Consider the following 25,552-nt stretch of genomic DNA (forward strand, 5'->3'; position numbering starts at 1 on the left):
GTGACACTAATCCATGCAGGCACAGTCCTATCTCTACCTCCAGTGTGACACTAATCCATGCAGGTACAGTCCTATCTGTGCCCCCAGTGTGACACTAATCCATGCAGGTACAGTCCTATCTCTGCCCCCAGTGTGACACTAATCCATACAGGTACAGTCCTATCTCTGCCCCCAGTGTGACACTAATCCATACAGGTACAGTCCTATCTCTGCCCCCAGTGTGACACTAATCCATACAGGCACAGTCCTATCTGTGCCTCCAGTGTGACACTAATCCATACAGGTACAGTCCTATCTCTGCCTCCAGTGTGACACTAATCCATGCAGGTACAGTCCTATCTCTACCTCCAGTGTGACACTACTCCATGCAGGTACAGTCCTATCTCTACCTCCAGTGTGACACTAATCCATGCAGGTACAGTCCTATCTCTACCTCCAGTGTGACACTAATCCATACAGGCACAGTCCTATCTGTGCCCCCAGTGTGACACTAATCCATGCAGGTACAGTCCTATCTCTGCCCCAGTGTGACACTAATCCATGCAGGCACAGTCCTATCTCTACCTCCAGTGTGACACTAATCCATGCAGGTACAGTCCTATCTCTGCCCCCAGTGTGACACTAATCCATTCAGGTACAGTCCTATCTCTACCTCCAGTGTGACACTAATCCATGCAGGTACAGTCCTATCTCTACCTCCAGTGTGACACTAATCCATGCAGGTACAGTCCTATCTCTGCCCCCAGTGTGACACTAATCCATGCAGGTACAGTCCTATCTGTGCCCCCAGTGTGACACTAATCCATGCAGGTACAGTCCTATCTCTGCCCCCAGTGTGACACTAATCCATACAGGTACAGTCCTATCTCTGCCCCCAGTGTGACACTAATCCATACAGGTACAGTCCTATCTCTGCCCCCAGTGTGACACTAATCCATACAGGTACAGTCCTATCTCTGCCCCCAGTGTGACACTAATCCATACAGGTACAGTCCTATCTCTGCCCCCAGTGTGACACTAATCCATACAGGTACAGTCCTATCTCTGCCCCAAGGGTGACACTAATCCATACAGGTACAGTCCTATCTCTGCCCCCAGTGTGACACTAATCCATACAGGTACAGTCCTATCTCTGCCCCCAGTGTGACACTAATCCATGCAGGTACAGTCCTATCTCTGCCCCCAGTGTGACACTAATCCATGCAGGTACAGTCCTATCTCTGCCCCCAGTGTGACACTAATCCATGCAGGTACAGTCCTATCTCTGCCCCCAGTGTGACACTAATCCATGCAGGTACAGTCCTATCTCTGCCCCCAGTGTGACACTAATCCATACAGGTACAGTCCTATCTCTGCCTCCAGTGTGACACTAATCCATGCAGGTGCAGTCCTATCTCTGCCCCCAGTGTGACACTAATCCATGCAGGTACAGTCCTATCTCTGCCCCCAGTGTGACACTAATCCGTGCAGGTACAGTCCTATCTCTACCTCCAGTGTGACACTAATCCATGCAGGTACAGTCCTATCTATCCCCCAGTGTGACACTAATCCATACAGGTACAGTCCTATCTCTGCCCCCAGTGTGACACTAATCCATGCAGGTACAGTCCTATCTCTGCCTCCAGTGTGACACTAATCCATGCAGGTACAGTCCTATCTCTACCTCCAGTGTGACACTAATCCATGCAGGTACAGTCCTATCTATCCCCCAGTGTGACACTAATCCATACAGGTACAGTCCTATCTGTGCCCCCAGTGTGACACTAATCCATGCAGGTACAGTCCTATCTCTGCCTCCAGTGTGACACTAATCCATACAGGTACAGTCCTATCTCTGCCTCCAGTGTGACACTAATCCATGCAGGTACAGTCCTATCTGTGCCCCCAGTGTGACACTAATCCATACAGGTACAGTCCTATCTGTGCCCCCAGTGTGACACTAATCCATACAGGTACAGTCCTATCTCTACCTCCAGTGTGACACTAATCCATGCAGGTACAGTCCTATCTCTACCTCCAGTGTGACACTAATCCATGCAGGTACAGTCCTATCTCTGCCTCCAGTGTGACACTAATCCATGCAGGTACAGTCCTATCTCTGCCCCCAGTGTGACACTAATCCATGCAGGTACAGTCCTATCTCTACCCCCAGTGTGACACTAATCCATGCAGGTACAGTCCTATCTCTGCCCCCAGTGTGACACTAATCCATGCAGGTACAGTCCTATCTCTACCTCCAGTGTGACACTAATCCATACAGGTACAGTCCTATCTCTGCCCCAGTGTGACACTAATCCATGCAGGTACAGTCCTATCTCTACCTCCAGTGTGACACTAATCCATGCAGGCACAGTCCTATCTCTGCCCCAGTGTGACACTAATCCATGCAGGTACAGTCCTATCTCTACCCCCAGTGTGACACTAATCCATGCAGGTACAGTCCTATCTCTGCCTCCAGTGTGACACTAATCCATACAGGTACAGTCCTATCTCTGCCCCAGTGTGACACTAATCCATGCAGGTACAGTCCTATCTCTACCTCCAGTGTGACACTAATCCATGCAGGCACAGTCCTATCTCTGCCCCAGTGTGACACTAATCCATGCAGGTACAGTCCTATATCTGCCCCAGTGTGACACTAATCCATGCAGGTACAGTCCTATCTCTGCCTCCAGTGTGACACTAATCCATGCAGGTACAGTCCTATCTCTGCCCCCAGTGTGACACTAATCCATTCAGGTACAGTCCTATCTCTACCTCCAGTGTGACACTAATCCATGCAGGTACAGTCCTATCTCTACCTCCAGTGTGACACTAATCCATGCAGGTACAGTCCTATCTCTACCTCCAGTGTGACACTAATCCATACAGGCACAGTCCTATCTGTGCCCCCAGTGTGACACTAATCCATGCAGGTACAGTCCTATCTCTACCTCCAGTGTGACACTAATCCATGCAGGTACAGTCCTATCTCTACCTCCAGTGTGACACTAATCCATGCAGGTACAGTCCTATCTCTGCCCCCAGTGTGACACTAATCCATGCAGGTACAGTCCTATCTCTGCCCCCAGTGTGACACTAATCCATGCAGGTACAGTCCTATCTCTGCCCCCAGTGTGACACTAATCCATGCAGGTACAGTCCTATCTGTGCCCCCAGTGTGACACTAATCCATACAGGTACAGTCCTATCTCTGCCCCCAGTGTGACACTAATCCATACAGGTACAGTCCTATCTCTGCCCCAGTGTGACACTAATCCATGCAGGTACAGTCCTATCTCTGCCCCCAGTGTGACACTAATCCATGCAGGTACAGTCCTATCTCTGCCCCCAGTGTGACACTAATCCATGCAGGTACAGTCCTATCTGTGCCCCCAGTGTGACACTAATCCATACAGGTACAGTCCTATCTCTGCCCCCAGTGTGACACTAATCCATGCAGGTACAGTCCTATCTCTGCTCCCAGTGTGACAATAATCCATGCAGGTACAGTCCTATCTCTACCTCCAGTGTGACACTAATCCATGCAGGTGCAGTCCTATCTCTACCTCCAGTGTGACACTAATCCATACAGGTACAGTCCTATCTCTGCCCCCAGTGTGACACTAATCCATACAGGTACAGTCCTATCTCTACCTCCAGTGTGACACTAATCCATGCAGGTGCAGTCCTATCTCTACCTCCAGTGTGACACTAATCCATACAGGTACAGTCCTATCTCTACCCCCAGTGTGACACTAATCCATGCAGGTACAGTCCTATCTCTACCCCCAGTGTGACACTAATCCATACAGGTACAGTCCTATCTCTGCCCCCAGTGTGACACTAATCCATGCAGGTACAGTCCTATCTCTGCCCCCAGTGTGACACTAATCCATACAGGTACAGTCCTATCTCTACCTCCAGTGTGACACTAATCCATGCAGGTACAGTCCTATCTCTACCTCCAGTGTGACACTAATCCATGCAGGTACAGTCCTATCTCTACTCCAGTGTGACACTAATCCATGCAGGTACAGTCCTATCTCTACCTCCAGTGTGACACTAATCCATACAGGTACAGTCCTATCTCTGCCCCCAGTGTGACACTAATCCATGCAGGTACAGTCCTATCTCTGCCCCCAGTGTGACACTAATCCATGCAGGTACAGTCCTATCTCTACTCCAGTGTGACACTAATCCATGCAGGTACAGTCCTATCTCTACTCCAGTGTGACACTAATCCATACAGGTACAGTCCTATCTCTGCCCCCAGTGTGACACTAATCCATGCAGGTACAGTCCTATCTCTACCTCCAGTGTGACACTAATCCATGCAGGTACAGTCCTATCTCTGCCCCCAGTGTGACACTAATCCATGCAGGTACAGTCCTATCTCTACTCCAGTGTGACACTAATCCATGCAGGTACAGTCCTATCTCTACTCCAGTGTGACACTAATCCATGCAGGTACAGTCCTATCTCTACTCCAGTGTGACACTAATCCATACAGGTACAGTCCTATCTCTGCCCCCAGTGTGACACTAATCCATGCAGAAGTCGCAATAAGAATACTGGTGATATACTGACCTGCGTCTGTTTTACGGAACGTCTCCGAGTCGTCTTTGGTTTCTTCTTTAATGTTTCTTCGAAGTCACTGACATCATCATCAGCAGATAGTTCTTGGTGGCTGTCCACACTCCTACAATGTATGAGTTATCTGGTGTAAGGGCCTAGGAGTGTATCGTGATAAGTGATATAACTGTATGCTACTCGCCTGTCAGTCTCCGGCTCATCCTCTGCACTCTGTGATCCATCTTCACCACTGGTGGGGGATCTGCTGGCGATTCCTTGTACAGGTGATAGTGAGTCATGAATTGAGGAGGATGGAGGAGCACACGCTTCTGATATGGAGCTGGACACCTGGGACGCCATCTCCGGCAAGAGCTGCAAGGATATAAAAGTGACACCAGTGCCAGCTCAGGGTGAGGAGTGACAGCCCCGTGCCTCTGCTTGTGACAGCCCCATGCCTCTGCTTGTGATATGGACAACACTTCCCAGCACTCTCTGTTCTCTCATACCCTACACCTCAGTATGTCCTGCCTCTGGCCCACACATCAGTATGTCCTGCCTCTGGCCCACACCTCAGTATGTCCTGCCTCTGGCCCACACATCAGTATGTTCTGCCTCTGGCCCACACATCAATATGTCCTGCCTCTGGCCCACACATCAGTATGTCCTGCCTCTGGCCCACACCTCAGTATGTCCTGCCTTTGGCCCACACATCAGTATGTCCTGCCTCTCGCCCACACATCAGTATGTCCTGCCTCTCGCCCACACATCAGTATGTTCTGCCTCTCGCCCACACCTCAGTATGTCCTGCCTTTGGCCCACACATCAGTATGTCCTGCCTCTGGCCCACACATCAGTATGTCCTGCCTCTGGCCCACACATCAGTATGTCCTGCCTCTGGCCCACACATCAGTATGTCCTGCCTCTGGCCCACACATCAGTATGTCCTGCCTCTGGCCCACACATCAGTATGTCCTGCCTCTGGCCCACACATCAGTATGTACTGCCTCTGGCCCACACATCAGTATGTCCTGCCTCTGGCCCACACATCAGTATGTTCTGCCTTTGGCCCATACATCAGTTTGTCCTGGTTTTGGCCCATACATCAGTATGTCCTGCCTCTGGCCCACACCTCAGTATGTCCTACCTCTGGCCCACACCTCAGTATCTCCTGCCTCTGGCCCACACATCAGTATGTCCAGCCTCTGGCCCATACCTCAGTATGTCCTGCCTCTGGCCCATACCTCAGTATGTCCTGCCTCTGGCCCATACCTCAGTATGTCCTGCCTCTGGCCCACACCTCAGTATGTCCTGCCTTTGGCCCATACATCAGTATGTCCTGCCTTTGGCCCATACATCAGTATGTCCTGCCTTTGGCCCTCACCTCAGTATGTCTTGCCTTTTGCATCCGTCCTTTGTGCATACATTTAAAGGCAACCTGTCACCCCCCCCAGGCGTTTGTAACTAAAAGAGCCACCTTGTGCAGCAGTAATGCTGCATTCTGACAAGGTCGCTCTTTTAACTTGGTGCTGTAACTGCAGAAATAATCGATTTTGCAATTTGTCCAAAATACCTTGAAACAGTCCTGGGGGCAGGTCTTTCCCCTCCTAATGCAAATGCAGCACCGCCATCACTCATGCCGTGATGCCATTTTAGTTCAGCAGGAGCAGATAAAATGGATATCCCAAGTGGGCCACAGTTTACCCATGGAAAACCAGCAGTTTTCCTAGGGTGCCAAGGGCCAGCCTCAGTAATCTGCCGATGGAGAAGAATCTCCAAAGACGATTGTCCACTAATCTACTGGACATTGAGAGGCGGCCAATAAATCACCAAAAAATACCCAATGTAGAGCACAGGATCACTGGGAACAGACACTAAGCACTATATCACCAGGGACAGACAGTAAGATCTAGATCACTGTTATGAACTGGTGGCCTAGGAGCAGCATGAGGAACACTCTGGAGAAGGTGGTACCTGTACTGACCGCAGACCCTGAACTTAACACCGCAACTAGAAGCAGCCGTGGGATGTTCCTAACACTCCCTAGACACCTCGTCACAGCCGGAGGTCTAAATACCCCTAGAGATAAGAAAAGGAAAACTATCTTGCCTCAGAGAAATTCCCCAAAGGATAGACAGCCCCCCACAAATATTGACTGTGAGAGGAGAGGGAAATAACATACGCAGACTGAAATCAGGATTTAGCAAAGGAGGTCGTACTAGCTAGATAGAAAGGATAGAACAGAGTGCTATGCGGTCAGTATTAAAAACACTAGAAAATATCCACCACAGAAAGTACAAAATCTCCACATCCAACTAAAGATATGGAGGGTATATCTGCATCTCCAGAGATACCAGCATGGCTGAACTAATCCTTGCACAGACCAAGCTGGACAAAACAAAACGTAGAAATGAACTTAACTATTAAGCCCACAGCATGTGGACTGCAAAAATCAAGGCCAGAACTTATCTTTGATGAAATGAACAGCAAGCAGGAGAGACCAGGAAAGGATGTGAATCCTCCAGGAACAATGGACAACTGGCACTGACTAAAGGGTGAAGCCAGACTAAATAGCCCAGCCCAAAGTGGACACACCTGATGACTGCTGTGAAGGACAGACAGCAGCGCTACCACTTATAACCACCGGAGGGAGCCCAAGAGCAGAATTCACAACAGTACCCCTTCCTTGAGGAGGGGTCACCGAACCCTCACCAGAGCCCCCAGGTCGATCAGGACGAGCCAAATGGAAGGCACGAACCAAATCGTCAGCATGAACATCGGAGGCAACAACCCAAGAATTATCCTCCTGGCCATAACCCTTCCACTTGACAAGATACCGAAGCCTCCGCCTTGAAAAACGAGAATCCAAGATCTTCTCCACCACATACTCCAACTCTCCATCAATCAACACCGGGGCAGGAGGATCAACAGAGGGAACCACGGGCACCACATATTTCCGCAACAAAGATCTATGAAAAACATTATGGATGGAAAAAGAGGCTGGAAGGGCCAAACGAAAAGACACAGGATTGATAATCTCAGAAATCCTATAAGGACCAATAAACCGAGGCTTAAACTTAGGGGAAGAAACCTTCATAGGAACATGACGGGAGGACAACCAGACCAGATCTCCAACCTGAAGCCGGGAACCAACACACCGACGACGGTTAGCAAAACGCTGAGCCTCCTCCTGAGACAACACCAAATTGTCCACCACATGAGCCCAAATTTGCTGCAACCTGTCAACCACAGAGTCCACCCCGGGACAATCAGAAGGCTCAGCCTGCCCTGAAGAAAAACGGGGATGAAAACCAGAATTACAAAAGAAGGGTGAAACCAAAGTGGCAGAACTAGCCCGATTAATAAGGGCAAACTCGGCCAATGGCAAGAAAGCCACCCAATCATCCTGATCAGCAGACACAAAGCACCTCAAATAAGTTTCCAAAGTCTGATTAGTTCGCTCGGTTTGGCCATTTGTCTGAGAATGAAATGCGGACGAAAAAAACAAATCAATGCCCAGCCTAGCACAAAAGGCCCGCCAAAACCTAGAAACAAACTGGGAACCTCTATCGGATACAATATTCTCCGGAATACCATGCAAACGAACCACATGCTGAAAAAACAACGGAACCAACTCAGAAGAGGTAGGCAATTTAGGCAAAGGTACCAAATGGACCATCTTAGAAAACCGGTCACAAACCACCCAGATAACCGACATCCTCTGGGAAACCGGAAGATCTGAAATAAAATCCATAGAAATATGCGTCCAAGGCCTCTCAGGGACCGGCAAAGGCAAAAGCAACCCACTGGCGCGGGAGCAGCAAGGTTTGGCCCGCGCACAAGTCCCACAGGACTGCACAAAGGAACGCACATCCCGTGACAAAGAAGGCCACCAAAAGGACATACCAACCAATTCTCTGGTACCAAAAATCCCAGGATGGCCAGCCAACACCGAACAATGAATCTCAGAAATCACTTTACTAGTCCATCTGTCAGGAAAAAACAGTTTCCCCACTGGACAGCGGTCAGGTTTATCAGCCTGAAATTCCTGAAGAACCCGTCGTAAATCAGGGGAGATGGCAGAAAGAATCACCCCTTCCTTCAGAATACCGACCGGCTCAAGGACCCCAGGAGAATCGGGCAAAAAGCTCCTAGAAAGGGCATCAGCCTTAACATTCTTAGAACCCGGAAGATACGAGACCACAAAATCAAAATGGGAGAAAAACAGGGACCATCGGGCCTGTCTAGGATTCAGCCGTTTGGCAGACTCGAGGTAAATCAGATTCTTATGATCGGTCAAGACCACAATACGGTGCTTGGCCCCCTCAAGCCAATGTCGCCACTCCTCAAATGCCCACTTCATAGCCAACAACTCACGATTGCCGACATCATAATTGCGTTCCGCAGGCGAAAACTTTCGAGAAAAGAAGGCACATGGTTTCATCAAGGAACCATCCAAATTCCTCTGAGACAAAACAGCCCCTGCCCCAATCTCAGAAGCGTCAACCTCCACCTGAAAAGGAAGAGAAACATCCGGCTGACGCAACACAGGGGCAGAAGTAAATCGGCGTTTAAGCTCCTGAAAGGCAGAAACAGCCGCAGGGGACCAATTCGTCACATCAGCGCCCTTCTTCGTCAAATCGGTCAGGGGTTTAACCGCACTGGAGAAGTTGGCAATGAAACGGCGATAAAAATTAGCAAAGCCCAAAAATTTCTGAAGGCTTTTCACGGAGGTGGGCTGGATCCAATCATGAATGGCCTGAACCTTAACCGGATCCATTTCTATAGATGAGGAAGAAAAAATAAAGCCTAAAAAAGAAACTTTCTGTACTCCAAAGAGGCACTTAGACCCCTTCACAAACAAAAGCATTATCACGAAGGATCTGGAATACCATCCTGACTTGTTTCACATGAGACTCCCAATCAACGGAAAAAATCAAAACATCATCTAAATATACAATCATGAACTTATCAAGATAATTCCGAAAGATATCATGCATGAATGATTGAAACACAGATGGAGCATTAGAAAGCCCGAATGGCATCACAAGGTATTCAAAATGGCCTTCGGGCGTATTAAATACAGTTTTCCATTTATCACACTGCTTAATACGAACAAGATTATATGCCCCTCGAAGGTCAATCTTAGTAAACCAACTAGCCCCCTTAAGCCTAGCAAACAAATCAGAGAGCAGAGGCAAAGGGTCTTGGAATTTGACCGTGATCTTATTCAAGAGGCGATAATCAATACAGGGTCTCAAGGAGCCATCCTTCTTGGCAACGAAAAAAAACCCCGCTCCCAATGGTGAAGAAGATGGCCGAATATGCCCCTTCTCCAAAGACTCCTTAACATAACTCCGCATAGCGGCATGTTCTGGCACAGACAGGTTGAAAAGTCGACCCTTAGGGAACTTACAGCCTGGAATCAAGTCAATAGCACAATCACAGTCCCTATGCTGTGGAAGGGAACTGGACTTGGGCTCATCGAATACATCCTGGAAATCTGACAAAAACTCAGGAATTTCAGGAGGGGGAGGAGGCAATTGACATCAAAGGAACGTCATCATGAACCCCCTGACAACCCCAACTAGTCACAGACATAGATTTCCAATCCAATACCGGATTATGCACCCGTAACCATGGGAAACCCAGCACAATAGCATCATGCAAATTATGCAACACCAGAAAATGACAATCTTCCTGATGGGCTGGCGCCATGCACATGGTCAGCTGTGTCCAAAACTGAGGTTTATTTTTAGCCAACGGTGTAGCATCAATTCCCCTCAAAGGAATAGGGTTCTGCAAAGGCTGTAAGGGAAAACCACAACGTCTGGCAAATTCTAAGTCCATTAAGTTTAGAGCGGCGCCTGAATCCACAAACGCCATGACAGAAAATGACGATAATGAGCAGATCAGGGTCACAGATAACAGAAATTTAGGTTGTACAGTATTGATGGTAACGGAACTAGCGATTCTCTTTGCACGCTTAGGGCAATCAGAAATAACATGAGCAGAATCGCCGCAGTAAAAGCACAACCTATTCTGACGTCTGAATCCTTGTCGTTCAGCTCTAGACACAATCCTATCACACTGCATAGGCTCAGGTGTCATGATCTCTGCAAGCAGAGATCATAGCAAGCCTATAGAGGGACAAGCTCTCGGAAGATGGAACTATACTGACCATGAACTAAGCCTGCCGCGCAACTAGAAATAGCCAGGTAGCATTTCCTATTTATAGCTAGATGCCCAGCTCTGGCCTAAGACCTAAATAGCTAGCAGAGGGAAATATAAGACCTGGCTCACCTCTAGAGAAATATTCAAAAGAAGACAGTAGCCCCCCACATATAATGACGGTGAGTTCAGATGAAACAACAAACGCAGCAGGAAAATAGTCTTAGCAAATTTGAGGTCCGCTTACTAGATAGCAGAAGACAGATAGTATACTTTCATGGTCAGCAGAAAAACACTAACAAAACACCATCCAGAGATTACCTTAAACTCTGGCATTAACTCATAACACCAGAGTAGCAATCCCTGATCAACGAGAGCTTTCCAGACACAGTAACAAAACTTCAGCTGTGAACTGGAACAAATAGGCAAACGAAACATGGACAAAAGTCCAACTTATCTAGTAGTTGTCAGAAGCAGGAACAAGCACTGAGAGGCATCAGATAACATTGTTGACCGGCAAGAAACCACCAGAGAAATGAGCTTAAATAGCGACACCCACTACTGATGGAACCAGGTGAAACAGGAAAGAGGATGACAAGTCCAATTCCACAAGCGGCCACCGGGGGAGCCCAGAATCCAAATTCACAACAGTACCCCCCCCTCAAGGAGGGGGCACCGAACCCTCACCAGATCCACCAGGGCGACCAGGATGAGCCCTATGGAAGGCACGAACAAGATCAGAAGCATGAACATCAGATGCATTGACCCAAGAATTATCCTCCTGGCCGTAACCCTTCCAGTTGACCAGATACTGGAGTCTCCGTCTGGAAACACGAGAGTCCAAAATTTTCTCCACAACGTACTCCAACTCACCCTCAACCAACACCGGAGCAGGAGGCTCAACTGAAGGTACAACAGGCACCTCATACCTGCGCAACAACGACCGATGAAAAACGTTATGAATGGAAAAGGACGCAGGGAGGTCCAAACGGAAAGAAACAGGATTAAGAATCTCCAATATTCTATAAGGGCCGATGAACCGAGGTTTAAACTTAGGAGAAGAGACCCTCATAGGGACAAAACGAGAAGACAACCAGACCAAATCTCCAACACAAAGCCGAGAACCAACACGACGATGACGGTTGGCAAAACGCTGAGTCTTCTCCTGGGACAACTTCAAATTGTCCATAACCTGCCCCCAGATGTGATGCAATCTCTCCACCACCGCATCCACTCCAGGACAATCCGAGGATTCCACCTGACCGGAGGAAAATCGAGGGTGAAACCCCGAATTACAGAAAAACGGGGACACCAAGGTGGAAGAGCTGGCCCGATTATTGAGGGCGAACTCTGCCAATGGCAAAAAAGCAACCCAATCATCCTGGTCAGCAGAGACAAAACACCTCAGATATGTCTCCAGGGTCTGATTAGTCCGCTCGGTCTGGCCATTAGTCTGAGGGTGAAAAGCAGATGAAAAAGACAAATCTATGCCCATCCTAGCACAGAATGCCCGCCAAAATCTAGACACAAATTGGGTACCTCTGTCAGAAACAATATTCTCAGGAATACCGTGCAATCGGACAACATTCTGAAAAAACAGAGGAACCAACTCAGAAGAAGAAGGCAACTTGGGCAGAGGAACCAAATGGACCATTTTAGAGAAACGGTCACAGACCACCCAGATGACAGACATCTTCTGGGAAACAGGCAGATCTGAAATAAAATCCATCGAGATGTGTGTCCAAGGCCTCTTAGGAATAGGCAAGGGCAACAGCAGTCCGCTAGCCCGAGAACTACAAGACTTGGCCCGAGCACAAATGTCACATGACTGCACAAAGACTCGCACATCTCGTGACAGGGAAGGCCACCAGAAGGATCTTGCCACCAAATCCCTGGTACCAAAAATTCCGGGATGACCTGCCAATGTAGAAGAATGTACCTCAGAGATGACTCTACTGGTCCAATCATCCGGAACAAACAGTCTATCAGGCGGACAACGATCCGGTCTATCCGCCTGAAACTCTTGCAAGGACCGCCGCAGATCAGGAGAAACGGCCGACAAAATTACTCCCTCCCTAAGGATACCTGTGGGTTCAGTATTACCAGGAGAGTCCGGGTCAAAACTCCTAGAAAGGGCATCTGCCTTAACATTCTTAGAACCCGGTAGGTATGACACCACAAAATTAAAGCGAGAAAAAAATAAAGACCAGCGCGCCTGTCTAGGATTCAGGCGCCTGGCAGTCTCAAGATAAATCAAATTTTTGTGGTCAGTCAATACCACCACCTGATGCTTAGCCCCCTCTAGCCAATGGCGCCACTCCTCAAACGCCCACTTCATGGCCAAAAGCTCCCTATTCCCAACATCATAATTCCGCTCTGCGGGCGAAAATTTGCGAGAAAAGAAGGCACAAGGTCTAATGACGGAGCAGTCGGAACCTTTCTGCGACAACACTGCCCCAGCTCCGATCTCCGAAGCGTCAACCTCAACCTGAAAAGGCAGATTCACATCAGGCTGACGTAACACAGGGGCAGAGGCAAAACGGTGCTTAAGCTCCTGAAAGGCCTCTACAGCATGAGGGGACCAATTAGCAACATCAGCGCCATGTCTGGTCAAATCAGTCAGTGGTTTAACGACATCCGAAAAACCAGCAATAAATCGGCGGTAAAAGTTGGCAAAGCCCAAAAATCTCTGAAGACCCTTAAGAGAGGAGGGCTGAGTCCAGTCACAAATAGCTTGCACCTTGACGGGATCCATCTCAATGGAAGAGGGAGAAAAAATATACCCCAAAAAGGAAATTTTCTGGACCCCAAAAACGCACTTAGACCCCTTCACACATAAAGAATTAGACCGCAGAACCTGAAAAACTCTCCTGACCTGCTGGACATGAGAGTCCCAGTCATCAGAAAAAATCAGAATATCATCCAGATATATTATCATAAATTTATCCAGAAAATCGCGGAAAATATCATGCATAAAAGACTGGAAAACTGAAGGGGCATTAGAAAGACCAAAAGGCATGACCAAATACTCAAAGTGGCCCTCGGGCGTATTAAATGCGGTCTTCCACTCATCCCCCTGCCTGATCCGCACCAAATTATACGCCCCACGAAGATCAATTTTAGAGAACCACTTAGCACCCTCTATACGAGCAAACAAATCAGTAAGCAATGGCAATGGGTATTGGTACTTAACAGTGATCTTATTCAGAAGCCGATAATCAATACATGGTCTCAAAGAGCCGTCCTTTTTTGAGACAAAGAAAAACCCAGCTCCCAAGGGAGAAGAAGATGGACGAATATGTCCCTTTTCCAAAGACTCCTTTATATATTCCCGCATAGCAGCATGTTCCGGCACGGACAAATTAAACAAACGACCCTTTGGATATTTGCAACCCGGTATCAAATCTATGGCACAATCGCACTCACGGTGCGGAGGTAACGACCCAAGCTTGGGTTCATCAAAGACGTCTTGATAATCTGAGAGGAACTCAGGGACTTCAGAGGGAATGGACGACGAAATAGAAACCAAAGGTAAGTCCCCATGAATACCCTTACATCCCCAGCTCAACACAGACATTGCTCTCCAGTCCAAGACTGGATTGTGAGACTGCAACCATGGCAATCCCAGTACCAAATCGTCATGTAAATTATACAGCACCAGGAAACGAATAATCTCCTGGTGATCCGGATTGATACGCATGGTTACTTGTGTCCAGTATTGTGGTTTATTATTAGCCAATGGGGTGGAGTCAATCCCCTTCAGAGGAATAAGAGTCTCCAAAGGCTCTAAATCAAAACCACAACGATTGGCAAAGGACCAATCCATAAGACTCAGAGCGGCGCCAGAGTCAACATAGGCGTCCGTGGCAATGGATGACAAAGAGCAAATCAGGGTTACAGACAAAATAAACTTAGACTGAATGGTGCCAATGGAAACAGACTTATCAAGCTTCTTTGTACGCCTAGAGCATGCTGATATAACATGAGTAGAATCCCCACAATAGAAGCACAATCCATTCTTCCGTCTAAAATTCTGTCGCTCGCTCCTGGACAGAATTCTATCACACTGCATACTTTCTGGCGTCTTTTCCATAGACACCGCCAGATGGTGCACCGGTTTGCGCTCCCGCAGACGCCTATCAATCTGAATAGCCATTGTCATGGACTCATTCAGACCTGCAGGCACAGGGAACCCCACCATAACATCCTTAACGGCATCAGAGAGACCTTCTCTGAAAGTTGCCGCCAAGGCGCACTCATTCCACTGAGTAAGCACAGACCATTTACGGAATTTTTGGCAGTAAACCTCAGCTTCGTCTTGCCCCTGAGATAGTGCCATCAAAGTTTTTTCTGCCTGAAGTTCCAAATGAGGTTCCTCATAAAGCAAGCCCAAGGCCAGAAAAAACGCATCCACATCGCGCAACGCAGGATCCCCTGCTGGCAATGAGAAGGCCCAATCTTGAGGGTCACCCCTGAGCAAGGAAATCACAATCCTAACCTGCTGAGCAGGGTCTCCAGCTGAACGAGACTTCAGGGACAAATAAAGCTTACAATTATTTCGGAAATTCTGGAAGCTAGCTCTATTCCCTGTGAAGAACTCCGGCAAAGGAATTCTCGGCTCAGATACTGGAGCATGTACCACAAAATCTTGTAAATTTTGTACTTTCGTGATGAGATTATTCAAACCCGCAGTTACACTCTGAAGATCCATTATTGTCAGGTGCACACAGAGCCATACAGAGATGAGGAGGAGAGAGAGAAAAAAGACTGCAGCAAGGCAAACTGGAGGGAAAAAAAAAAAAAAAAAAAATTCCAGCAGACTTCTAATAACTCTCCTTTCTCAACCTGGGTCTTTAACACTTTATTGGCCGGTCAAACTGTCATGATCTCTGCAAGCAGAGATCATAGCAAGCCTATAGAGGGACAAGCTCTCGGAAGATGGAACTATACTGACCATGAACTAAGCCTGCCGCACAACTAGAAATAGCCAGGTAGCATTTCCTATTTATAGCTAGATGCCCAGCTCTGGCCTAAGACCTAAATAGCTAGCAGAGGGAAATATAAGACCTGGCTCACCTCTAGAGAAATATTCAAAAGAAGACAGTAGCCCCCCACATATAATGACGGTGAGTTCAGATGAAACAACAAACGCAGCAGGAAAATAGTCTTAGCAAATTTGAGGTCCGCTTACTAGATAGCAGAAGACAGATAGTATACTTTCATGGTCAGCAGAAAAACACTAACAAAACACCATCCAGAGATTACCTTAAACTCTGGCATTAACTCATAACACCAGAGTAGCAATCCCTGATCAACGAGAGCTTTCCAGACACAGTAACAAAACTTCAGCTGTGAACTGGAACAAATAGGCAAACGAAACATGGACAAAAGTCCAACTTATCTAGTAGTTGTCAGAAGCAGGAACAAGCACTGAGAGGCATCAGATAACATTGTTGACCGGCAAGAAACCACCAGAGAAATGAGCTTAAATAGCGACACCCACTACTGATGGAACCAGGTGAAACAGGAAAGAGGATGACAAGTCCAATTCCACAAGCGGCCACCGGGGGAGCCCAGAATCCAAATTCACAACACTCAGGACTCCGCTCGGGAGACAACGCCATAGTGTGCACAACTCTGCGCTTGCGCAAGCGCCGATCAATCTGAATGGCCAGAGACATAGAATCACTCAAACCAGCAGGCGTGGGGAACCCCACCATAACATCTTTAACCGATTCAGAAAGACCCTTTCTGAAAATTGCCGCCAAGGCATCCTCATTCCATTTAGTCAGCACAGACCATTTTCTAAATTTCTGGCAATACGATTCTGCCGCTTCTTGACCCTGACTCAGGGCCAACAAGGTCTTCTTAGCATGATCCACTAAATTAGGTTCCTCATACAATAACCCAAGCGCCTGAAAAAAGGTGTCTATATTAAGCAAAGCCGGATTCCCAGATTCCAGGGAGAATGCCCAATCCTGGGGGTCGCCACGCAGCAGAGAAATGACAATTTTAACTTGCTGGGTGGAATCACCAGAGGAACGGGGCTTCAGAGCAAAAAAACAGTTTACAGTTATTTTTAAAGCTCAAAAATTTGGACCTATCCCCAAAAAACAAATCAGGAGTTGGAATTCTAGGCTCCAAAACCGGAGTCTGAACGATATAATCGGAAATACCCTGTACTCTAGCAAGTTGATCCACACGAGAAACCAATCCCTGAATATCCATGCCAGCACCAAACTCCTGAGCCACCCAGAGGTAAAGAGGAAAAAAAAACACAACAGACTACAGAAAAAAAATGGCTCAGCACTTTTTTTTCCTTCTTCTGAGATGCGATTAACTCATTGTTGGCCAGTTGTACTGTTATGAACTGGTGGCCTAGGAGCAGCATGAGGAACACTCTGGAGAAGGTGGTACCTGTACTGACCGCAGACCCTGAACTTAACACCGCAACTAGAAGCAGCCGTGGGATGTTCCTAACACTCCCTAGACACCTCGTCACAGCCGGAGGACTAAATACCCCTAGAGATAAGAAAAGGAAAACTATCTTGCCTCAGAGAAATTCCCCAAAGGATAGACAGCCCCCCACAAATATTGACTGTGAGAGGAGAGGGAAAAAACATACGCAGACTGAAATCAGGATTTAGCAAAGGAGGCCGTACTAGCTAGATAGAAAGGATAGAACAGAGTGCTATGCGGTCAGTATTAAAAACACTAGAAAATATCCACCACAGAAAGTACAAAATCTCCACATCTAACTAAAGATATGGAGGGTATATCTGCATCTCCAGAGATACCAGCATGGCTGAACAAATCCTTGCACAGACCAAGCTGGACAAAACAAAACGTAGAAATGAACTGAACTATTAAGCCCACAGCATGTGGACTGCAAAAAGCAAAGCCAGAACTTATCTTTGATGAAATGAACAGCAAGCAGGAGAGACCAGGAAAGGATGTGAATCCTCCAGGAATAATGGACAACTGGCACTGACTAAAGGGTGAAGCCAGAATAAATAGCCCAGTCTGAAGTGGACACACCTGATGACTGCTGTGAAAGACAGACAGCAGCGCTACCACTTATAACCACCGGAGGGAGCCCAAGAGCAGAATTCACAACAGATCACCATGGATAGACACTAAGTCACTAGATCTCCAGGGACAGATACTAAGCCCCTGATCACCATGGTCAGACACTAAGCCACTGGATCACCAGGTTCAGACACTAAGCCTACTTTCACACTAGCGTCGTACAACGCACGACGCAATGCGTCGGCCCGACGTACCGACGCATACTGTGAAAAAAACACAACGGGGGCAGTGGATGCAGTTTTACTACGCATCCGCTGCCCCATTGTAATGTCCTGGGAGGCAGGGGCGGTGTTCCGGCTGCGCATGCGCAGGATGCGTTTTTTTTTCCAAAACGATGCATTGCGACGTGCGTCGTACGACGCTAGTGTGAAAGTAGCCTTAGATTACCAGAGACCAAGAGTAAGCCATTGGATCACAGGGACAGACACCAAACCCTACATCACCAGGAACAGACACTAAGACACTAAACCACTAGTTCACCAGGGAAAGACACTTGATCATCAGTGTTTAATACTAAGCCAGTGGATTACTTTGTATTATTCTTCAAGACATAAGTGATTTCCAGTAATAGAATATTTACTACAATCACTTCTACATCCGAGGTCTATAGCAAATAGTGTTTTTTCTCTGCAGATAAAACCGGCTCTGTTGGCAGTAAAGAATTAGCTTCCAAAAACAAGGCTCTCGCAGCGTGTTTATCTGTGGTGCAGATTATATTAGTCTACAATACTTCTTTAAGGGTATGTGCACACGTTGTGGATTTGCCTCTGGAATTTTCTGTGCGGATCCTGCATCTCTTGGCAGAAAACGCAGGTGCAGATTTGATGCGTTTTTCTTGCAAATTTTGTGCCGTTTTCCTGCGGATTTAGGCTATGTCCATACGTCAGGATTCTTTGCAGAAATTTCCTGAACAAAACCGGACTTTTTCTGCAGGAAATCCGCATGCTTTTTTTGTGCGGATTTTTCGCGTTTATTTTCCGGAGCTTCCCAATGCATTAAATAGTGGGAAATCCGCAAATTTAATGAACATGCTGTGTTTTTTACCGCGATGCGCTTTTTTCGTGGGAAAAAAAACGCAACATGTGCACAAAAATTGCGGATTGCGTTCTATTAATAGGATGCTTCATGGATGCGGGTTTTTTTGCGGTTTTATAACGAAAAACATGCGAAAAATCCGGAATGTGTGCACATAGTCTTACTGCGGATTCAGTGCGGATTTCATGCGTTTTTACCCCTGTGGATTTCTATTATGGAATGGGTGCAGAAACGCAGATCTGCACAAAAGCAGTGACATGCTCCTTTTTTGAATCTGCTCTGTTTTCCGTGCAGATTCTTCCGCACCATTAGCACAGCATTTATTTTTTTGCCATTGATTTACACTGTACTGTAAATCACTTGCGGATCTGCAGCTGTTTTCCATGCGTTGTACAGTACCATGTAAACCTATGGAAAACAATATCCGCAGTGTTGTTTATTCTGCAGCAAGTCAATTCTTTGTGCGGATCCACAGCGGTTTACACCTGCTCCTCAACAGGAATCCGTAGGTGTAAAACCGCAGGTGGAATCCGCACAAAATCTGCGGGTAATCAGCAGTGCGTTTTACCTGCGGATTTTGCAAAAACAGTGTGGAAAAATCCGCACATGAATCCGCAACATGTGCACATAGCCTTATCGCTATGGATGAAAAAATGTTGCAAAAGCACTGAAAGATTTGAGGCGCAGTTTTCCAATTCAGTCAAAAATCCATGTGTGTGAGAATTCTGAAATCTCACAACTATTTTCTTCTACTGTAAAAAGCAGATTTAATTTGGTAAAAAAAATGCAGAAAAAAACCCCAAAAATACAATGTGTGAACATAGCCCAATTCTTCCAGTGTACGAGATGACGAGCTGGTGCTTATCCCAGCGGCTCCTTCCTGATGTGGATGGTGCACGGATCTCACCTAGAGGCTCATCACCTGTAGAGTTCTGCACCAAAGATCACAAGCAGCAGATATTTGGGGGAAATCTCGTACACTCAGATGAACACATGTCTAGGTAACACCCATAAGCCACACGGGGGCTGTATTTTTGTGAGACGACTTTTAATTATGAATGGCAACATTCATTTTCATAGGTCATGCGACCCCAGTAGCCAATGGCTGCAGAGAATGACCACAATACCCAATGGCTGCAGAGAACACTAGTGATAGGTCATGTGACCCCAGTAGCCAATGGCCGCAGACACCACTGTAGTAATAGGTCATGTGACCCCAGTAGCCAATTGCTGCAGAAAACACTGTAGTAATAGGTCATGTGACCACAGCACCCAATGAACACTGTAATAGGTCATGTCATCCCAGTAGCCAATGGCTGCAGAGAACACTGTAGTGATAGGTCATTTGACCATATTAGCCAATGGATGAAGAGAATAATAGTGAGTGGTCACGTGACCATATTAGCCAATGGATGAAGAGAATATTAGTGAGTGGTCATGTGACCATAGTAGCCAATGGCTGAGGGAACAATGTGATAGTTCTTGTCAGCACAGTAGCCAATGGCTGCAGAGAACAAAATGTAAGAATAGGTCAGGTGACCATATTCGCCAATGGCCGCAGAGAACACTGTACGAATAAGTCATGTGATCCCAGTAGCCAATGGCTGCAGAGAACACCGAAGTGAGAGGTCATGTGATCCCAGTAGCCAATGGCCGCAGAGAATAGAGAAATGATAGGTCATGTGACCATATTAGCCAAAGGCTGCAGACAACACTGTAACAGTATGGTGACCGAGCACAGCAGCCAATGGATGCAGAAAACACTGTAAGGATAAGTCATGTGACCACAGTAGCCAATAGCTGTGGGACTAGTGTTGTGTGGGTCATGTGACCATAGAGTCCATAGGCTGCCGCTACTTTTCATTGATGGCTCCTCCATCCCCATAGCAACAGTCACATAACAACGCCACTAACGGGCACAAAGCAGAGATTCACCAGCAAGTTCCTCCATTACTATATCCATCACCTACACTGACCAGATGAAATACTGTACCACGCCCACTCTGCAGGCCCCTCCTCCAGCAGGGTGTTCGGGTGAGAGAGCGGGCACAAGACGCGTACCTCACCCGCCGGTATCACCCGCTGCTCCGAGTGTCATCCGCCTGCCGACTGGGTGAGGCGGGTCTGAAAACCACGCCCACCGACCGAGTCACACAGCAACAGAGCGTGAAGCTCCGCCCCTGAGGCACGGGGATTAGCCAATAGGGAGAGCCCTGCGTTTTGGCGCCGAAGGTTTCTGAGGAGAAGCTTGGCGGCCATTTTGTGTGAGTCTGTGATGACGGAGCCTGTGATGACGGAGCCTGTGATGACGGAGCCTGTGATGACGGAGTCTGTGACCCCCCAGTCTCCATACAGTGCTACAGTCACTTCTGAAGAGAACAGTAAACGTTACACTTTAGTAACTATCCTTATCTGAGGAAATCTCTACACTGCTTTATTGGGGGGAAAAGCTGAGAGGTTTCCAATATGGCCGCCATTACACTTATTACCACATAGGTGCTCACCCAGCTTCCTGTCCTAGTGGTGAGGTGAGGCAGTGATGGCAGCTTTATTATTAGTCTCTTTATCCTTTTTCCTATAACCTTTATTTGGGGGGGTAAATAATAGTATTTATCATGAATAAATAGGTTATTTTCTAATGTCACAGAAAAAGTTGCCAGTTTTCTAAGTACGGTCACAGGTGTGAAAATGATGCAAAAAATAATATGCCTCATGGTATAAATTACCGTAAAAGAGATACTTGTATAGATAAAAAAACATGACGTGAGTGCAGCGCTGAGACGTGACCGACAGCTGGGACGTATGCGCAGCGCAGGGATGTGAGTGCGCCATGGGGACGTATGCGCAGCGCAGGGACGTGAGTGCGCCATGGGGACGTATGCGCAGCGCAGGGACGTGAGTGCGCCATGGGGACGTATGCGCAGCGCAGGGACGTGAGTGCGCCATGGGGACGTATGCGCAGCGCAGGGACGTGAGTGCACCATGGGGACGTACAGTATGCGCAGCGCGGGGACGTGAGTGCACCATGGGGACGTATGCGCAGCGCAGGGACGTGAGTGCGCCATGGGGACATATGTGCAGCGCAGGGACGTGAGTGCGCCATGGGGACGTACAGTATGCGCAGCGCGGGGACGTGAGTGCACCATGGGGACGTATGCGCAGCGCAGGGACGTGAGTGCACCATGGGGACGTACAGTATGCGCAGCGCAGGGACGTGAGTGCACCATGGGGACGTATGCGCAGCGCGGGGACGTGAGTGCACCATGGGGACGTCTGCGCAGCGCGGGGATGTGAGTGCACCATGGGGACGTATGCGCAGCGCAGGGACGTGAGTGCACCATGGGGACGTATGCGCAGCGCAGGGACGTGAGTGCACCATGGGGACGTATGTGCAGCGCAGGGACGTGAGTGCACCATGGGGACGTATGCGCAGCGCAGGGACGTGAGTGCACCATGGGGACGTATGCGCAGCGCAGGGACGTGAGTGCACCATGGGGACGTATGTGCAGCGCAGGGACGTGAGTGCACCATGGGGACGTATGCGCAGCGCGGGGATGTGAGTGCACCATGGGGACGTATGCGCAGCGCGGGGATGTGAGTGCGCCATGGGGACGTATGCGCAGCGCAGGGACGTGAGTGCGCCATGGGGACGTATGCGCAGCGCAGGGACGTGAGTGCACCATGGGGACGTATGCGCAGCGCAGGGACGTGAGTGCGCCATGGGGACGTATGCGCAGCGCAGGGATGTGAGTGCACCATGGGGACGTATGCGCAGCGCAGGGACGTGAGTGCACCATGGGGACGTATGCGCAGCGCAGGGATGTGAGTGCGCCATGGGGACGTATGCGCAGCGCGGGGACGTGAGTGCGCCATGGGGACGTATGCGCAGCGCAGGGATGTGAGTGCGCCATGGGGACGTATGCGCAGCGCGGGGACATGAGTGCACCATGGGGACGTATGCGCAGCGCAGGGATGTGAGTGCACCATGGGGACGTATGCGCAGCGCGGGGACGTGAGTGCGCCATGGGGACGTATGCGCAGCGCAGGGACGTGAGTGCACCATGGGGACGTATGCGCAGCGCAGGGACGTGAGTGCGCCATGGGGACGTATGCGCAGCGCAGGGACGTGAGTGCACCACGGGGACGTATGCGCAGCGCAGGGACGTGAGTGCACCATGGGGACGTATGCGCAGCGCGGGGATGTGAGTGCACCATGGGGACGTATGCGCAGCGCGGGGATGTGAGTGCACCATGGGGACGTACAGTATGCGCAGCGCGGGGATGTGAGTGCGCCATGGGGACGTATGCGCAGCGCGGGGATGTGAGTGCGCCATGGGGACGTATGTGCAGCGCGGGGATGTGAGTGCGCCATGGGGACGTATGTGCAGCGCAGGGACGTGAGTGCACCATGGGGACGTACAGTATGCGCAGCGCGGGGATGTGAGTGCACCATGGGGACGTATGCGCAGCGCGGGGATGTGAGTGCGCCATGGGGACGTATGCGCAGCGCGGGGATGTGAGTGCGCCATGGGGACGTATGCGCAGCGCGGGGATGTGAGTGCGCCATGGGGACGTATGCGCAGCGCGGGGATGTGAGTGCACCATGGGGACGTATGCGAAGCGAAGGGACGTGAGTGCGCCATGGGGACGTATGCGCAGCGCGGGGATGTGAGTGCACCATGGGGACGTATGCGCAGCGCGGGGATGTGAGTGCACCATGGGGACGTATGCGCAGCGCGGGGATGTGAGTGCACCATGGGGACGTATGCGCAGCGCAGGGACGTGAGTGCGCTATGGGGACGTATGCGCAGCGCGGGGATGTGAGTGCACCATGGGGACGTATGCGCAGCGCGGGGATGTGAGTGCACCATGGGGACGTATGCGCAGCGCGGGGATGTGAGTGCACCATGGGGACGTATGCGCAGCGCCGGGATGTGAGTGCACCATGGGGACGTATGCGCAGCGCCGGGATGTGAGTGCACCATGGGGACGTATGCGCAGCGCCGGGATGTGAGTGCACCATGGGGACGTATGCGCAGCGCAGGGATGTGAGTGCACCATGGGGACGTATGCGTAGCGCGGGGATGTCAGTGCACCATGGGGACGTGTGCGCAGCGCAGGGATGTGAGTGCACCATGGGGACGTATGTGCAGCGCGGGGATGTGAGTGCACCATGGGGACGTATGCGCAGCGCCGGGATGTGAGTGCACCATGGGGACGTATGCGCAGCGCAGGGATGTGAGTGCACCATGGGGACGTATGCGCAGCGCGGGGATGTGAGTGCACCATGGGGACGTATGCGCAGCGCGGGGATGTGAGTGTACCATGGGGACGTATGCGCAGCGCGGGGACGTGAGTGCACCATGGGGACGTATGCGCAGTGCGGGGATGTGAGCGCAGCGCTGAGACGTGAGCGCACCATGGGGACGTGTGTGGAGAGCCGGGACTTGTGCACATCGCTGGGACGTGAGCGCAGCGCTGAGACATGAGCGCACTGCAGGGATTTGAGGACCACTGAGATGTGAGCGCAGCATGGGAGATGTGAGCGAACCACGGGGACGTGAGCACATCTTTGACATGAATGCACCACTGGGACGTAAGCACAGTGCGTGGACGTGACGCGGAGACGTGTGTGTGGGAAGTGAGCGCACCGCGAGAACGTGCATACAAATTCACATTAAACTAAGGTAATGATGGTTTAATGGGCGCAAGGTTTTGTCAGAAAAAATACCGCTGTATATCTGCATAGTTGCAAGGCGCATTTGTGGTGCGTTCTTCCCATTTTTAGTTATGTTTTTGCAACTTTTTTAACAGTTATTATATAACTAGATGGAGGGTGGTAATGTCGCGATGGGGGCACGCTTTTGCAGCATTGAGAATCTCCCCCCATGTGCTCACCCACCTATCCACAATCTCTTTCCCCATGTGCTGACTTCTCCTGTCTGTGCTCTCTTCTTTGACCTGTCTACCCCATGTGCTATCCCCCTTGTCTGCTGTCTCTCTCCTTCCTGTGCTGTTTTCTCCCCTCATATTCTGTCCCGTTTGAGCTGTCTCCCCCCTGTGCTCTGTCTCTCTCCTCCATCTGCTGTCTTCTCCTAAATTAGTAAATCAGACCGCCGCCATCTTTGTGCAGACAGATAGCGGTGGTCATATTAAAACTGCGCATGCGCTCCTCCTGTACAAAGATGGCGGCGGTCAGTGAATCATTCAGCTGATCCCAGAGACAGTGTTCCGATGGTGGTACTGCGCAAGAGGCTGTGTATGGTGTATACAGTGTGTGTGTGTGTGTGGTGTGTATGGCATATACAGTGTGTGTGTGTGTGTGGTGCGATGGTGTTCCGCTGGTGGTGCCGCGCAAGAGGCTGCGTATGGTGTATACAGTGTGTGTGTGGTGTGCATGGCATATACAGTGTGTTTGTGTGTGTGTGGTACGTACAGCGTATACTGTGTGTTTGTGTGTGTGTGTGGTGCAACGGTGTCCTGCTGGTGGTACCGCGCAAGAGGCTGGTACCACCAGCAGTTTCCATATTGAGACACCCATCACTTGGGTGTCCCAACATGGCGGTCGGTGCACTTCCGCCACTTGGAATTCTGGGATGCGGACACATCTGGACAGAACAGGATGTGAAGACATTACAAGGTAAGTTATATATTAAGATTACAACTAGTATATAGTGCACTGGAAAATTCAGCACATGCACAAAGT

General features: G+C 49.4%; 3 protein-coding genes across 10 annotated transcripts in view; 1 reads left to right on the plus strand and 2 right to left on the minus strand.

The window, feature by feature from the left end:
• The window catches only part of STAG3 (STAG3 cohesin complex component), a 157,044-nt gene extending 136,017 nt beyond the window's left edge, over positions 1-21,027 (minus strand). For 2 of the 6 annotated variants that reach the window (XM_077261697.1, XM_077261693.1), the window contains exons 1-3: positions 20,823-20,958; positions 4,757-4,926; positions 4,570-4,681 (exon numbers count right to left, since the gene is read on the minus strand). In XM_077261697.1, coding sequence (XP_077117812.1) covers positions 4,570-4,681; positions 4,757-4,914 — 270 coding nt within the window. In that variant the 5' untranslated portion in view covers positions 4,915-4,926; positions 20,823-20,958. Of the gene's footprint in view, positions 1-4,569; positions 4,682-4,756; positions 4,927-20,816 lie in introns of all 6 variants that reach the window. The other 4 variants (XM_077261694.1, XM_077261695.1, XM_077261696.1 and 1 more) reach the window with 4 other exon arrangements.
• The window catches only part of MCM7 (minichromosome maintenance complex component 7), a 217,614-nt gene that overhangs the window by 186,535 nt on the left and 5,527 nt on the right, over positions 1-25,552 (minus strand). The window lies entirely within an intron of this gene.
• GPC2 (glypican 2) overlaps positions 20,972-25,552 on the plus strand; it is an 81,868-nt gene continuing 77,287 nt past the window's right edge. For 2 of the 3 annotated variants that reach the window (XM_077261700.1, XM_077261701.1), the window contains exon 1: positions 20,972-21,227. In XM_077261700.1, coding sequence (XP_077117815.1) covers positions 21,122-21,227 — 106 coding nt within the window. In that variant the 5' untranslated portion in view covers positions 20,972-21,121. Of the gene's footprint in view, positions 21,228-21,276; positions 21,375-25,552 lie in introns of those variants that run through there. The other variant, XM_077261703.1, reaches the window with a different exon arrangement.

This window comes from Ranitomeya variabilis, chromosome 5 (genome assembly GCF_051348905.1).
Source record: "Ranitomeya variabilis isolate aRanVar5 chromosome 5, aRanVar5.hap1, whole genome shotgun sequence".
In the NCBI taxonomy this organism is placed as follows: domain Eukaryota; kingdom Metazoa; phylum Chordata; class Amphibia; order Anura; family Dendrobatidae; genus Ranitomeya; species Ranitomeya variabilis.